The 13,438-nt window shown below is 39.2% G+C and overlaps 1 protein-coding gene across 1 annotated transcript in view; it reads left to right on the forward strand.

Moving 5' to 3' along the window:
- PRTG (protogenin) overlaps positions 1-13,438 on the forward strand; it is an 87,142-nt gene that overhangs the window by 1,197 nt on the left and 72,507 nt on the right. The window contains exon 2 of the mRNA XM_009272684.1: positions 382-684. Within this exon, the coding sequence (XP_009270959.1) occupies positions 382-684 (303 nt within the window). The remainder of the gene's footprint in view (positions 1-381; positions 685-13,438) is intronic.

Below are 13,438 nucleotides of genomic sequence, written 5' to 3' on the forward strand. Positions count from 1 at the left end.
GTGCCGGCTCCCCTTGCCCGCTGCCCGGCCGGCCCCGCGGGGGTCACTTATGCTCACCTCGACACCCAGCGCCTCCCGGGCTGCGCCGTGGTTATGGCTGCGCGCGTGTTTAAGGCTCTGGTTCTCTAGCTCCTTGACACGGTGCGTGTGAAAACTAGGAGGCGAACGCCTGGGTGTCTTACAGCCTGATGGCTTTATTCGACGTCAGTACCGCAGTTTTCCCACAGGTTTTTGAGTTTGGAGGGCTGAGAGACCTCGGAGCCTATAATAACGGTAGTTTTACCTCGTGCTGTGGGTTCAGCACGATGACTCGCGGCTCGCAAGTGCGCTTGGTAGCTTGCACGTCTATACTTACAGGCAAACTTTTTATCTCTTTCTTAGGACTGTGGTGCTTTAGTGAACTGTTTTTTGTGAAAGAGCCTCAGGACGTTACTGTCTCAAGGAAGGATCCAGTGGTTTTAGACTGCCAGGCCCGTGGTGAAGCTCCTATAACTATTACATGGCTGAAAAATGGAGGCAAAGTATCTGAAAATGAACGGATCTACACTTTATCCAATGGCTCGTTATATATCAGTGAGGTGGAAGGAAAGAAAGGAGAGCTGTCTGATGAAGGATTTTACCAGTGCTTAGCTCTGAACAAATATGGGGCCATTCTCAGTCAAAAAAGCCACCTCACACTAGCAAGTAAGTTCCAGCTCTTGTTTATTAACCTGCTCCTGAGTTTGTAAGAATTCCCTGAACAGCACACAACAACCTATCGTTTTGCTTGTCTACCTGAAAAGACAAATTACAAAAGCAAAGAACAAGTCAATTCTGCAGAACCTTTGTTTCTTTTTAAATGTGTAAGAATTGTGAGCAAAACTTGTGGTGACCCCTTTTCGAGTCCCTGATGTGGCAGGAGCGGCACAGCCACCTATGAGACCTCTTGAGCAGTGGTGCCTTGTGTGGGTGGCTCATGTGGGTCACTGGTCTCCAGAGCAGGTGGTGATGCAGAGCTGTACTGGCAACCTGCTAGAAAAGTCCCGGGTCTTGTTTCTCAAGTGCTCTTCAGGCAGCCTTACAAGGATTATCTACAAATCTGATAAAAAAAAAATAAATTATTCCTTGTTCAGGAGCTTGATGTTGTGTTGTGCCATCTTGGGGCAGGGCAGAATGATAGTAGAGATGGCTGTCTTTGGGAAGGGAAAGAGGGGAGAGGTTTTCCGGGCAACCGTGAGGGTTAAATTGCCAAGCCCTTGCTTTTCTGACACGTGTGTTCAGCCAAGCAGATGTGGGTGCTGTCCCTTTTGGAACTGCTTCAGGGTCCTCTGGAACCAACCGTAAGGGCCTGTTACGTGGTTCCACGAGGAAGTGAGACACATTTCTAGGGTGACTCCCTACTACTGGATGAATGATGAAGGAAATAGTTGTGTGTAAGTCTCTATGGCTTTAACAGTCTGACCCTGAGTGTGTGTTGCCCTCTGTTTTCCTAGCATCTTTAAACGTATTGAGCAAGAGATGTGTGTTAGGAATTGAATGTTATGCCTTTTTTCCATGCCAGTGCAGAGCTTTGCCAGTAGGCTGCTTCTGCAACACTTACCTTTTTTGCTTTCCAAAAGTACATGGAGTCATTTCAAAGAAAGTATAACACAGAGAGTACACAGTTTATGTAGTCTTCTCATGTTCCCTCTGTAACAGGACTTAGCTGATAAACTTAATCTGATAGGAAAAAGCTTCCTTTGACCTCTTCAACCCTGTTCTTAGTAGCAAGTGGCACAGACCTGTGGTGCTGATACCTCTATGGAAACTTGACATTAGTTGTAAATTGCAAGTTTTGCCAAATTCAGTCTGAAACTGGTTAATACAATTGGTACATTAGCTTACTTTAAAAAATATCTGAATGTTAACATTTGTTAGGTTTTTTTCTGTGTGCTTCTGACCTGATTGTAAAAACTGTCCATAAGATACCCCAGGAAGGTGTGAAATACCTAGTTCAGTGAGCTAGAGCATTGGGCAGTTGAAAACCAGCCTGGAAGCAGGTGGCTCCAACTAAGTGATGAGTTTTTCATGTGCTGTAAGAGGCTGATCTGTGAATTCTCAATTTCAAAAACCTGGCTGCTTATTACTTTGTATCATGGCATCTTACTCACATACAGGATTAATAGACTAAGCAGTTCTTGGATACTTTTGATAAAATTATGAAAAATGAAGTATTAATATTGTTGACATTTAAATTCACATCGTTAGCTTTCAGAGTGTCAGCACCATTAATAAACAGACTAAAGAAAACCTTTATTAAGAGGGTAGGAATTTTTTTGTTGTTAGTAATAAATGTAAAGCAAAGCAGTGGCTGATGGATTCTGTGTGTAGGACTGTGGAAAATTCAGGGCCATTTTAAATCTGAGACGTTGCAGGATGAGCTCTGTGCTCAGTATCAGAGAACTTCTGGAATAGTACAGAGCACTGTAGTAGTACAGCATAGTAATAAACTTGCAGTATCTGGTTTTATTCACACAGTACTAAACTTTTATAAATGTTTGTTTCTTGCATGCACGTTATTTCACCAGAAAGATGGTTTAATTTTGTGGGGGTTTTTTGATAATGAAAGATTTTCACCCAGGAAGAGTTGTGAACCAGTAGATTGCATGCTGTGGAGTGAGACTCTTGTTTTGCAGCCCCCCCTCTTTTTTTTTTTCTCCTTTCTCCTCCCCCCGCTAAGACTGTGATAAAAGCTTTCTTTTTCTTTGAATACTTGAAAGGTTTCCTATGGCTGGGGGGGGAGGAAAAGGAGGGGAGTGGGGGGATAAATATAATGTTTGTTTCTTGCATGCACGTTATTTCACCAGAAAGATGGTTTAATTTTGTGGGGGTTTTTTGATAATGAAAGATTTTCACCCAGGAAGAGTTGTGAACCAGTAGATTGCATGCTGTGGAGTGAGACTCTTGTTTTGCAGCCCCCCCTCTTTTTTTTTTCTCCTTTCTCCTCCCCCCGCTAAGACTGTGAGATAAAAGCTCTTTTTCTTTGAATACTTGAAAGGTTTCCTATGGCTGGTGGAGAAAACTGGAAGAGATAGTGGATCCATAATGATCACAGTAGGTGTTGTTGACTTAGCGATTAAGTGGTTAACTAGTGGCCAAACATTAAGCTATCCTATGCAGCAGTCTCTTCTTTTTAGTCATATTCCAATCTGACCGGTTTCAGAATGTCATCTTTACTGTAAAGCTGTGAAATAAGGCAGTAATTTTGAAGCCCGTAAAACATGCAAAATTAGTTTTATATCTCATTTTTACAGTGTTTCTGCCTACTGTCATGAGTTGATTGAACTTTGCAGACGTTTTAAGTGAAATAAATTAAAGTCTTGTGGGGGATTTTGTAGGCTTATAATTTTGTTTAGAAGCAGTTGTCCGTTGCTGCGAAGGCAAATTACCTTGTGGTCAGGGTACAGAAGGAACTATACATATTAAAGAGGTGGAGAATAGGCATTAAATGGGCATTCTTTCTTTGGAGGAAAAAAGAAAATGCTCTCTTCAGTCTCTGGTAACAGCAGGGTGCGAGGATGTTCTTTTACTTTGCCTGGTCAGAGCTTTTGCTAGTAAGCTTATCTTTTGCTTCAGAATTGTAATGTTTAGTGTTGTATTTGGAAATCAAAAACTTTAATCTGTCCAAGAGTTTAAGATTTGAACACACAAGGAGATCGGGTCTTGGTTTCTAAAGTTAGGAACTGGAAGCTGAAGGTTGCACGCCTGGCAAGAATTCCATTATTCATGTGCAAATTAAGAATTCACAGGGTTAAAAGGTTAGAAACTGGCCAGGATGAGGTTTACCCTTGTGATAAAGAGCAGATGACCCTCATTCATTGGCCAAAGCTTTCATGTAGCTCCTCTGCAAAGTTAGTGATTGCCATGAATTGTTCTTGAGGAATGCAGAAATTCAAATGTGAGCAGGCCTTTCCTTAAGTGTCACTATGGAGCCTTATCTCCCGAGCACATCAGAGTAGGTCTGCAGGGACAGGGTTCCTCCCCAGAGGCCCCAAGGCTTTGCTTTCCTGTTGTTCATCCATGCACAAAAGAATTTGACTAATTTAGGGCTTTTTTTCGGTGAGATCTCCCTACTTTTTTAAAGGAAACTGTGGGGCTGAGGTATCGCTTAGGTAAAAATAAATATTAGTTTCAGTCCATGCTTGTAGTTGCTTCCAAAGCAGGTTAATTGATGTGGGGGAGAGAGGAGGAGGTTCCTGTCTGGTTCTTTGTGAGGCAACATGTGGGGGTAAAATGCTAATAGTGAAGAGTATGATTTACTCGAAATTCAACTTACTGCTGCCACTGCTACTAAGAGAGGTCTCTTTTAACGGAATAGAAAAGGAATGTAGACCATGGAGAAAGCCTAAGCACTTTTGGTACAACTTTGAATCAGCCAAAAATAAACAAGCTGAGATTTTTGTATTCCTGCATTTTTAAATTATGACTGTTTAACCACAGTTAACTAAGAGTCTGTCTAAAAATAAAGCTAGACTTCCAATAAGATAGCATTAAGAAAAAATGGAGAAGGTGGATCATGTTCTGAAGCTGGTAACATGGCCTTTGGGCAGTGATTGGACAGGATGCTCATTGTTTATTTCCTTTTCACAAAAAGTGGAAATTGAAGTCTTAAGATGGTTGGATGGGATATATACAGCTGGGTAGGAGCATTCCTAGATAACCCTTTCTCCTCTTGTAACGTGGCTGAATTGATTTTAATGTTTGTGAATGTCAGGAAACGGAAGCCCAATTCTTCGTGTACAGGTTTCTACATTTCACGAGAGTGAAAGGTTATGCAAGCAGAAGGTTTCTGGGAGCATGCTCCTAGAGGGAAACTGTGTGCATGCTGCCCTGCAGTTTGTGAACCGCTGGGCCTTTTACACGTAGCAGGCTATACTTTGTGGAGAGTTTGTAATTTTGCTTACCTGCTGTGGCAGTGATGTGACTTCCGGTGCCACTGTTGTGCCAATAATTGGCAATGTTTATGTTTTGATATCCTAATAATATCTTTTGCTCTGCTTTTAAGTATTTGTACTTAAGAGTGCATTCAGCTGAGCCTTATTCTGTACTGTGACAATCATGTTTTCTTAGCAGTTCCAGCTGTTTGTTCCCACTTTTGCATTGTGCCCTTCCTTGTGTGGGCACAGCTGCATGTGTGGCTAACTGAACAGGGAACTGATCTGGGTTAAAATAATAGAATTAAAACAAAAGATGGTTTTTAACCCAGATGAGTTCCCTGATGCGGTTTGTCATGGAGCCACTCACAGTGATTGTGCTGGCGTAACTGAGAGGAATGATGTGGAGGTAGAAAGGCTTAGTGGGACAGAGGAAGGCTACTGAAACTAGTCTAAGGACTGTTGCAAAAATAAGTGTTCATCGAACTACGGCCTTTATGGAATGTGTGTAGGCAAAAATTTTGCCCTCTGCTAGTATTTTTTTTTAATTAATTTTAGTATCTTGCCTTAAATGAAGGGATTAATAGCTGTGATCTAACAATATAGTTCTCATTTTGTGTGGAATCTGTCATTTTCGGTACCTTCCAAATGCATATAGAGCTCAAAGGTATGTTTAATTATTTTAAATAGTAATGGAGAGAGGAACAAATTCTGAGATGGAAGGGTGGGGTTGGAGGGCAGAAGTGGTTTTTGACTAAGGTGGAAGTGAAATGGCAAATGGCTGTTGTAGACAATGGTCTTGTATTAACAGACATAGCAAAGTCTTAATGCTGTAGAACTGATGTGGTTACAGACGGTTCGAGGAAGCTCTTGTCTTAGGTTTTTACAAGTGCTGTCTTATTGCTATTGCTTTGATTAGTTGATTTGAATGTCCTGAGAGGAGGATCCATTTCTAAGCTGAGAGTGCACACGGCTGATCCTTAGTGCATTTGAATTCCAGTATTTAAGGCAAGAGGAGGATGTTTAAAGTCTCAGTTGGCAATGTCAGTTGATAACGGTGAAGAGGAGCAGTAAGATTTTTGTTCCTTAACTGAAATACACTGAAGAAATAACTAAACTGGGAAACACTTTCTTCCTTAACTCTTTTTCTTGTAGGATTTTCCTCTAGAACTCCCCCAGACATCTTTTGACCTGAACTCCTACACCTTTACAGAAGAAATTGTCAACATCCTTTTAAGACATAACTACTAGTTAATTTTTTTTTTTTGGCACTAGGGCATTCCCTATTCTTTCAGCAATGACTGGTCTGCAGTTGTAAGAACTCTTCCACAGACTAAGGGGTGGGCTTTTATGTTGTTGCCAGAATAAAAAATGTATGAAACTTTATTTAGTGCACATGAACAGTGTTTGTTTCCGCTACCATGTCATTAGAGAAGTGAGCTTTTTATGGGTTTCCTCAACACCTCAGTTTCAAATTTGTGTCAAGCATAATGCCAAACAGGCATTTCATGCCCTTGCTTTTCTTCCTAGCTAGTAAGGCCAAAGCTGTTATAGTTTTTACTAGTCTTTATCGCCGTAACTTTATAATGTATAAAGTTTTTACCAGCTTCTTTTTTTAAAGGAATGCTCAGTCTTATTGGCAGTGTACTCTGTAGCTAATAAAACCTTCACCTATGTGAGAAATGTTGAAGGAAAACATGGTACCGTGCTAGAAGTTGTTCAGAGCTGTGACTAGAGGCACTCAATTCTTAGCTGGTGCAAGTTCCACATGTAGTAGAACTAGTAGTTCTAGAACTAGGTAGTTTAGTGCACTAAACTATTGAGATTTCTTTTCTACTTGCAAAGCAATGTAGGGCAGCAAAGGATGCTGTTCTGTTCTTGCAGTGTGGTGCTCCCCCCCCACTGCTCCCTTTCTTCTCCCTCCCTCTCTCTCTGCATTTCTTGGTGTAGAAATTGTTGAAAGGGCGTTCAGTAAGGCCTCCTTTTGTCAGCCAGCTCTGATTATCCCAAAGAAAAGGATCTTGCTCTGAGCAGTTGTTTGCCTAGAGACTTGTTGTCACGTCTTCACAATTTAACAGCTGTGGCTATTGATGGTGTGCAGAACAATTTAAGACAATGACAAAAGAGAATCTTGGAGGAAGAATTTAAAAGTTACTAAGCATTTTCCTACAGAAATATGGTCATTTCCATTGTTGGACAAATTTGTGCTTAGTTTTTGTGTGTTTTCCTCAGGATTTCGTATTTTTCCACATCTTATCTCCAAAACTGCGGACATAATCTTTTGTTTAGTTTTGCATTGTTTTTTTTGTTTCATCAATAGGCCCAGCTGTTAAATTGGGATTGATTACTTCCAGTCTTTATAACTGGTAATCACCACCTAAGTGAAAAAGTAATCAACAATGTCAAGTCTCCACATTTTGTTGAGTAAGTGTGGGTTGTATGGTCGACATTAGTTACTAGGGTCAACCTCTACGTAGCTTTTAAGCAGCAGCATTTTAAGCAGTGTCTACATTTTAAAGTTGATTGTCTCAGCAATTGAGTTAGAGGAGAAAAAAAAAATTGCACTAGATGATCTGTGTTGGGAGTTAGAAATCCATCTGGCAGCCTTCCAAAACCTACATCTATAGTGGAAACGTTTTTTGTTTGTATGGATAAAATTGTTACTTTTTTAATAGATGGAGATAAACAGCAGACATAGGAAGGAGATGGTTGTGAAACCACTGAAGTGTAGAGGGTTTGTCTGTGACTTACTTTATGAAATTATTGTAACCTCCTGTGTTGTTTTTTCTGTATGTAAAAGTTTGGAGGGAGATGGCCTTCCTAATATATTAGAGGAAAATGTAAATAACCAGTACTAGACAGATTTTTCTTTACTGCTTTTACTTTGTTTCATAACTCTCAACAGTAATTCTGGTTAGTTTTCTTTCAATGAAATTGAATTTGATCTCCTTAGGTGAGTGGAAGTTTTTTTGGTTTTAACAACATGAATGCTCACAAAGGCAAAATAAACTAAGTGGTATCTGGATAATACAGTTACCATGTCGAGGCCTTGTTCCAAAGTGCTTGTTTCTCAGTTGCCGGTCTCTGTTGGGCTTCTGATAGGTTTCTGACACATCAGTGCATCTGCAGCTGAGGGGAATAGGATCTAGGTATCATTCCCCCCAGATGCACATAGGTCTGCTGTGTGCTCATGAAGTTCATTTAGATTCTTGTTATCATAACCCGAAAATGACAGAATGTGCAATCTTTTTAGGTTATGGGGTAAAGATTTCAGGGTTACCGAGTCTTTCTGTGCCACTGTTACACTAAACAGCTTTTAAAACTACCGCTGTGGTCAGTGAGTATGGCTGATGGGAGAACTCTGTAAATTATGTTTGCTTCTAGCCTGAACACTTCATTGTAGCAACTGTGATAGTATTCAGTCAGTACCTTCTCATTTACTGGATGTCAGAGCAGTAGAATGCAACGTGAGAAATGAAATACTGAAAATGAACATGTTATAAAAGACATAGGAAAGCTGACAACAAGCTTTATATCCACAGCTGTTAGAATTTAATCATTAATTTGAGGCAAAAGTTGCAATGTACCAAGATACTACTTCATCTCTGGACGGGTTACTGGGGACTTAACTGCTGGGGAGGGAGAAAGTCAGCAAGGAGTGCAGTTATTTAATCTTCTGTAATCATGTTTCTTGGGTTTATACCTGTATAAACTGATTTCCTTTTCTGATTAAAGTAGTAAGAATACACACTTATTCCCATAAATTATTTGAAAATAGTCTTATGAAGTTGTTTCTGCACATAGGCAAAATTTTGAGGAAAGGAATGGCTTCTGGAATATGAAATAAATGGAAATGCACTGATTGCAAAGTTCTAGCAAAATTGAGGACAGACAAGAACTTTTGTTATAAAACTAGAAAAGAGATAGAAACCTCATTAAGTAGTTTCCTGCAGGAGCATGGAGGCTCACAGAACATGTGATGCACTCTGTCCCAGCTCTTTCTAGAAACCTGTCCTTAGTGTCTAGGATTATTAATACAGGAAAAGAGCATGAGGGCACAAGGGTGCCACCCATATCCTACATCTCTGTGGTTGTAGGAGATTTGTTTGATTAAAATATCTCGGGTGATCTTGAGAAATGAAAGGAAAGAAAAGAAGTGCAACTTCAATGTTTTCACCTGGGAAATTTCCTCCTGTCACTAAATCTGGGCATTGGTTTAAACTAATGAGTGTACAGGAAACAGCCAGGTCATGTATTTTTACCTTGTATAACATAAACCAAGTCATTATTTTTCTAAGGGGGGGGAGGAGAGCAAAGCCAAAAAAACCCCTTGGAAAACTGAAAATCCAAAGAGCAGGGCTTCTCTTTTACAAAAATGTGCAAAAAAAAAAAAAGTTTAATAATCTGCAAGTGTGGAAGTCCTGCCTTTGGATACCTCAGTACACACTAAACTATTCTCTCAACGGCCGTTTTTAAGGGACGTTGCTACATGAGAAAAGACAGCTGAGCCATCTGCTCAGTTAAGTCAGTATTAAAAAAATAAATAATCAAAATTTCAGCAGTCCCTTCCATAGACAATAATGATCAACAATTTTCCTCTCAAGACTTTACAGTTACGCTTTGATTTCTATTTTACCAATTTTTTCAATGGTAGAATACTACTGAGCAAATTACATCTCTAGCCTTTGACAAGAACTGTGTTTGAAAGTGGCGCCTGCCATCAGAGCTCTGGTAAAATTCTCCTGGACAGCAAGAAGTAAGATTGTTGTTGTTTCTGAATTATGACAGAAATCTGTTGTGAAAAGCACGAATCTAACTGCAGAGAGGGTCTTTGATATCCTTTCCCATCTGTAGAATCTTACGAAGAAAAGTTCCTATGTACTGGCCGACATAAAAGGACTGGTGGTAGGATGGAGTTTGTCTCAAAACGTTGCAATTCGCTAAATCTGTATTCAGATGTGGAACATCTTTGCTAAGCCCATGTTTAAGTAGATTTTGGAATGGGCAACAGATTTCATTCTGTGCAAGTTTACAGTTCTGTCCAAAATTGACAGGCTTTTCTGAATCACAGCTTTAGGTGGGACGAATACAGTATTTTAGAAAGGAGAAAAGAGTTTGTCTCTAGCTATAGGATACACTGAGTGGTATATTGATGGCAAAGCAGCAAAACTTACCTTGTCCTAGTCCTCTAGTCTCAGAACATGCTAAAATTATGATTTTGAATTTAATAGCAACAATTTGCCTTGTCTTAGAAGTATGCGTAATGGAAATTTGTTCTTTAGCTCTGAGGTGCAGTAGTTCCATGTTGAAATGATTTGTCTATGAGAGTTTTGAAAGAAATAATCACCTAACTGACCACGGGTAAGGAGTACGTAAAAGTTATTACAAACATTAAATGTCATCTGCTGTTCTTTTAAGACATAGCTAGGGGGCAGTTAAACTAAGTCTTTACAGTTTGTGAGGTATATATTGTGCATAGTGATGCATGAATGTTGGAAACTGGAGGGAATTCTGTGAACAGAAGCAACTGAAGATACACTTCAGATTTGATTTTTAGCATCTTCAGATAATAATCCTGTTCATATTGACTGATTACATTGTTCTTATTTCAGTAGATCAGAATTTCTCATGCAAAACCCTCATGTCTTAATGGTATCACTGGCAAATTGATGGAATTATAAAAGTAGAAAAAATGTTGGATTTTTAATTGATCAGTGTAATTTTACCACGTGTACTAGCTCATCTTTGGACACCCTGATAGATACATGACTCGCTTTTAAAATCATAGAATGGTTTGGATTGGAAGGGACTTTAAAGATCACCTAGTTCCAACCCCCTTCTGTGGGCAGGGACACCTTCCACTAGGTCAGGAGGGACTTTAGATCACCTAGTTCCAACCCCCTTCTGTGGGCAGGGACACCTTCCACTAGGTCAGGTTGCTCAAAGCCCTGTGCAACCTGGCCTTGAACACTTCTAGGAGGGGGGCATCCACAACTTCTCTGGGCAATGTGTTCCAGCACCTCACCACCCTCATAGTGAAGAAAATCTTGCATTACACCAAAGGTCTTTCTGCATCTTCCAGCCGAGAGGGTTTTGAGTTTTGATTTTTTTTTTTGAGCCATTTCAGATTAAAGATAAAACAAGATAAAATAGGATTAGAAAAATAACTTACTCTTCTATATCTCCTCAACCTTTGCAGCATGAGTTTCTCCTACGAAGTAGCAATGGTCAGCCTTCTCTTCTCCCACTAAAATAATGAAAGTAATCTATCACAGCCTGTTTACAAAGTGGGATTATCAGTTCTTTTAAGCTTTATTGAGAGACACTCACTTCCTGTACACCTTAAAATGGAGAGGAAAAAGTGTCAAATAGAAAAGCTTTTCATTTATTTGCTGATCTGTTCTAATATTCAAAATTCTCATCGCTTGTGTCCTCTCCCATGTTCCCACTCTTTTCTCTTTCTCATGTCAGGTGCAGGCTGATTTTGCTGCATGTAGTCAGTTTTGGTTTTTTTTTCCTTTTTCTTTTTATAAACTGTCAGATATATGCTATATCATTGTTTTGGCTTTGCAAAACTGCTTCTGGTGACCCCCTGTTTCTTATTCCTGTCTGATGACTGGAAGGAGGTACTGTTTTCCCGTGGAGCTTATTTTCACAGCTGTGGCAGAGGAGGGATGTGTCATAAGATACTTTGAGGTCAGTTTTGACCCCAAATTTAGATGAGGTAAAAATGATTCGACAGAGGGGTAATATCTTGTCTCAAGTGGTCTGGCTGTCACTTCAAAATCAGATATTAATTATGATTAAGAAAAAGCTGTTTTGATAGCCATTACAATGTACAATGAAAATAGATCAGTGTTACACAGTATTGTTTTTTGTTTTGCAACTTGTTACAACTGCAAGTTATCAAATAAGCCATTATCTTTTCAAAGAAACTTTAAAATTAATCTTAAGGTCTTTGAACATGCAGAAGAGTTTTAAATATTTTTTTTTGCTTACTCCTGCTTGTGCAATCTTCAACATATTAATAATTGTTTAGGTAACTTCTCAGCAAATTAACTAGTGTAAACTGTTAAATCACCATTTCACTGTCCACATCAAGATCTCTAGTAAACCTCTAATAACTGTAACATGTGCCTCAGGCAGAGCTGTGCATTATGTATGTTCTTTGTAACGAGAATTCATTGACTTTATGAAGCCATTGACAAATGATATATGTCTATATATCATTTTGTTCATTAAACTTGTCTATGACATCCGGCAAATTGATGTTAACTGGAAATATTCTCTGGGAGTTCTGGCACGACTCTGTCATTTTTGCCTGAGGAGAGAGAAACTTTGTACATAGCGTGTCCCAAATTACAAGGGTGAAACTTCCTTCCCCCACCCCCTCCCCAAAAGCATAAGTGAGCATATGACCAGCTCTTTTTTCATCTTGCTTTTAATGCTTATTTATGCAAACAACCCCATGGCCCACAGTTTGCAAGTAGATTTATCATTCATCTTCAGCAGAGGTTGAAAGTGGATACTGCTTTTATTTGTTCAGCCAGTGTGTGCCTGGAAGGCAGCTCAATTTTATCACATGACCAAACTATTGTAAAAATGATCGTAATACAAATCCACAGTGGCTCATGGAACCGGTACGTGTGCGTTTGTATTCAGATGCGTTAGCCTATGCTCTCAAAAATAGTATTTCGTTTATTTAAGAAGTGGAGACATAATTGGGTATGGGGATTTTTAGTTTTGTTTTTGTTTCTCATTAATAGAATTTTTTTGTTTATTCCAGTTAGCATATTTTTTTTTCTCCTTTTAAGGGTGTGAACTTTATTTCTAGCAATAATTATATTTTCTAGTGTTTGGAATTCTTGGATATACTAAACACTAGAAGAGGTAAGCATTACTACAATGTACAAAAAATTAACTATGGAATTCTTGGTAGCGTCAATGGGAGTTTTGTGACATTCCCAGCACATGGCATTTAGTACTTATTTTTAATGGTCGTCATCTTTACCTGATGTAGCTTATTGCTGATTCACATAAAATATGTGGTAGATGACCAAGTGCTTTGTTGAAAGCCTTTATAATATACATTGTAGAGCAGTGCTTCATTTGGTCTTTTAAAATTACTGTGTTTGGAATGATGAACAATGTCTCATTCGTTCTGCTCTTGAGCACCCAGTGTGGAAAAAATATGCACTGTTAACACCTGCCTGTGTTTGATTCCTGTGGATAGCTATCTCTAATAATGGTAGAGGTTGTTAATAGGATATCTGCCCACCTGCTAGTGTTTCTATTGTGCTACCTGAATCCAGCTGTATCAGGGATCTTTCAAACAGGAATGACTGTACTAACAAATTGTGGCATAACTGACTAAAATATTTATTAATGGGTCAAAGATAATGTTCAGATTGTAAAACCTTCCAAAAATTGAATATCCAAAAATCCATGACATAAAATTTTTGTCTTTTGAGAGAAAGAGTAGGGCAGTTGGGTCTTTAAAATATGTTGTGTCTCACTACATAATAGTTCCCTGGATTAAATGAATT

This window comes from Aptenodytes forsteri, unplaced genomic scaffold, assembly GCF_000699145.1.
Source record: "Aptenodytes forsteri isolate BGI_AS27 unplaced genomic scaffold, ASM69914v1 Scaffold526, whole genome shotgun sequence".
Classification (NCBI taxonomy): domain Eukaryota; kingdom Metazoa; phylum Chordata; class Aves; order Sphenisciformes; family Spheniscidae; genus Aptenodytes; species Aptenodytes forsteri.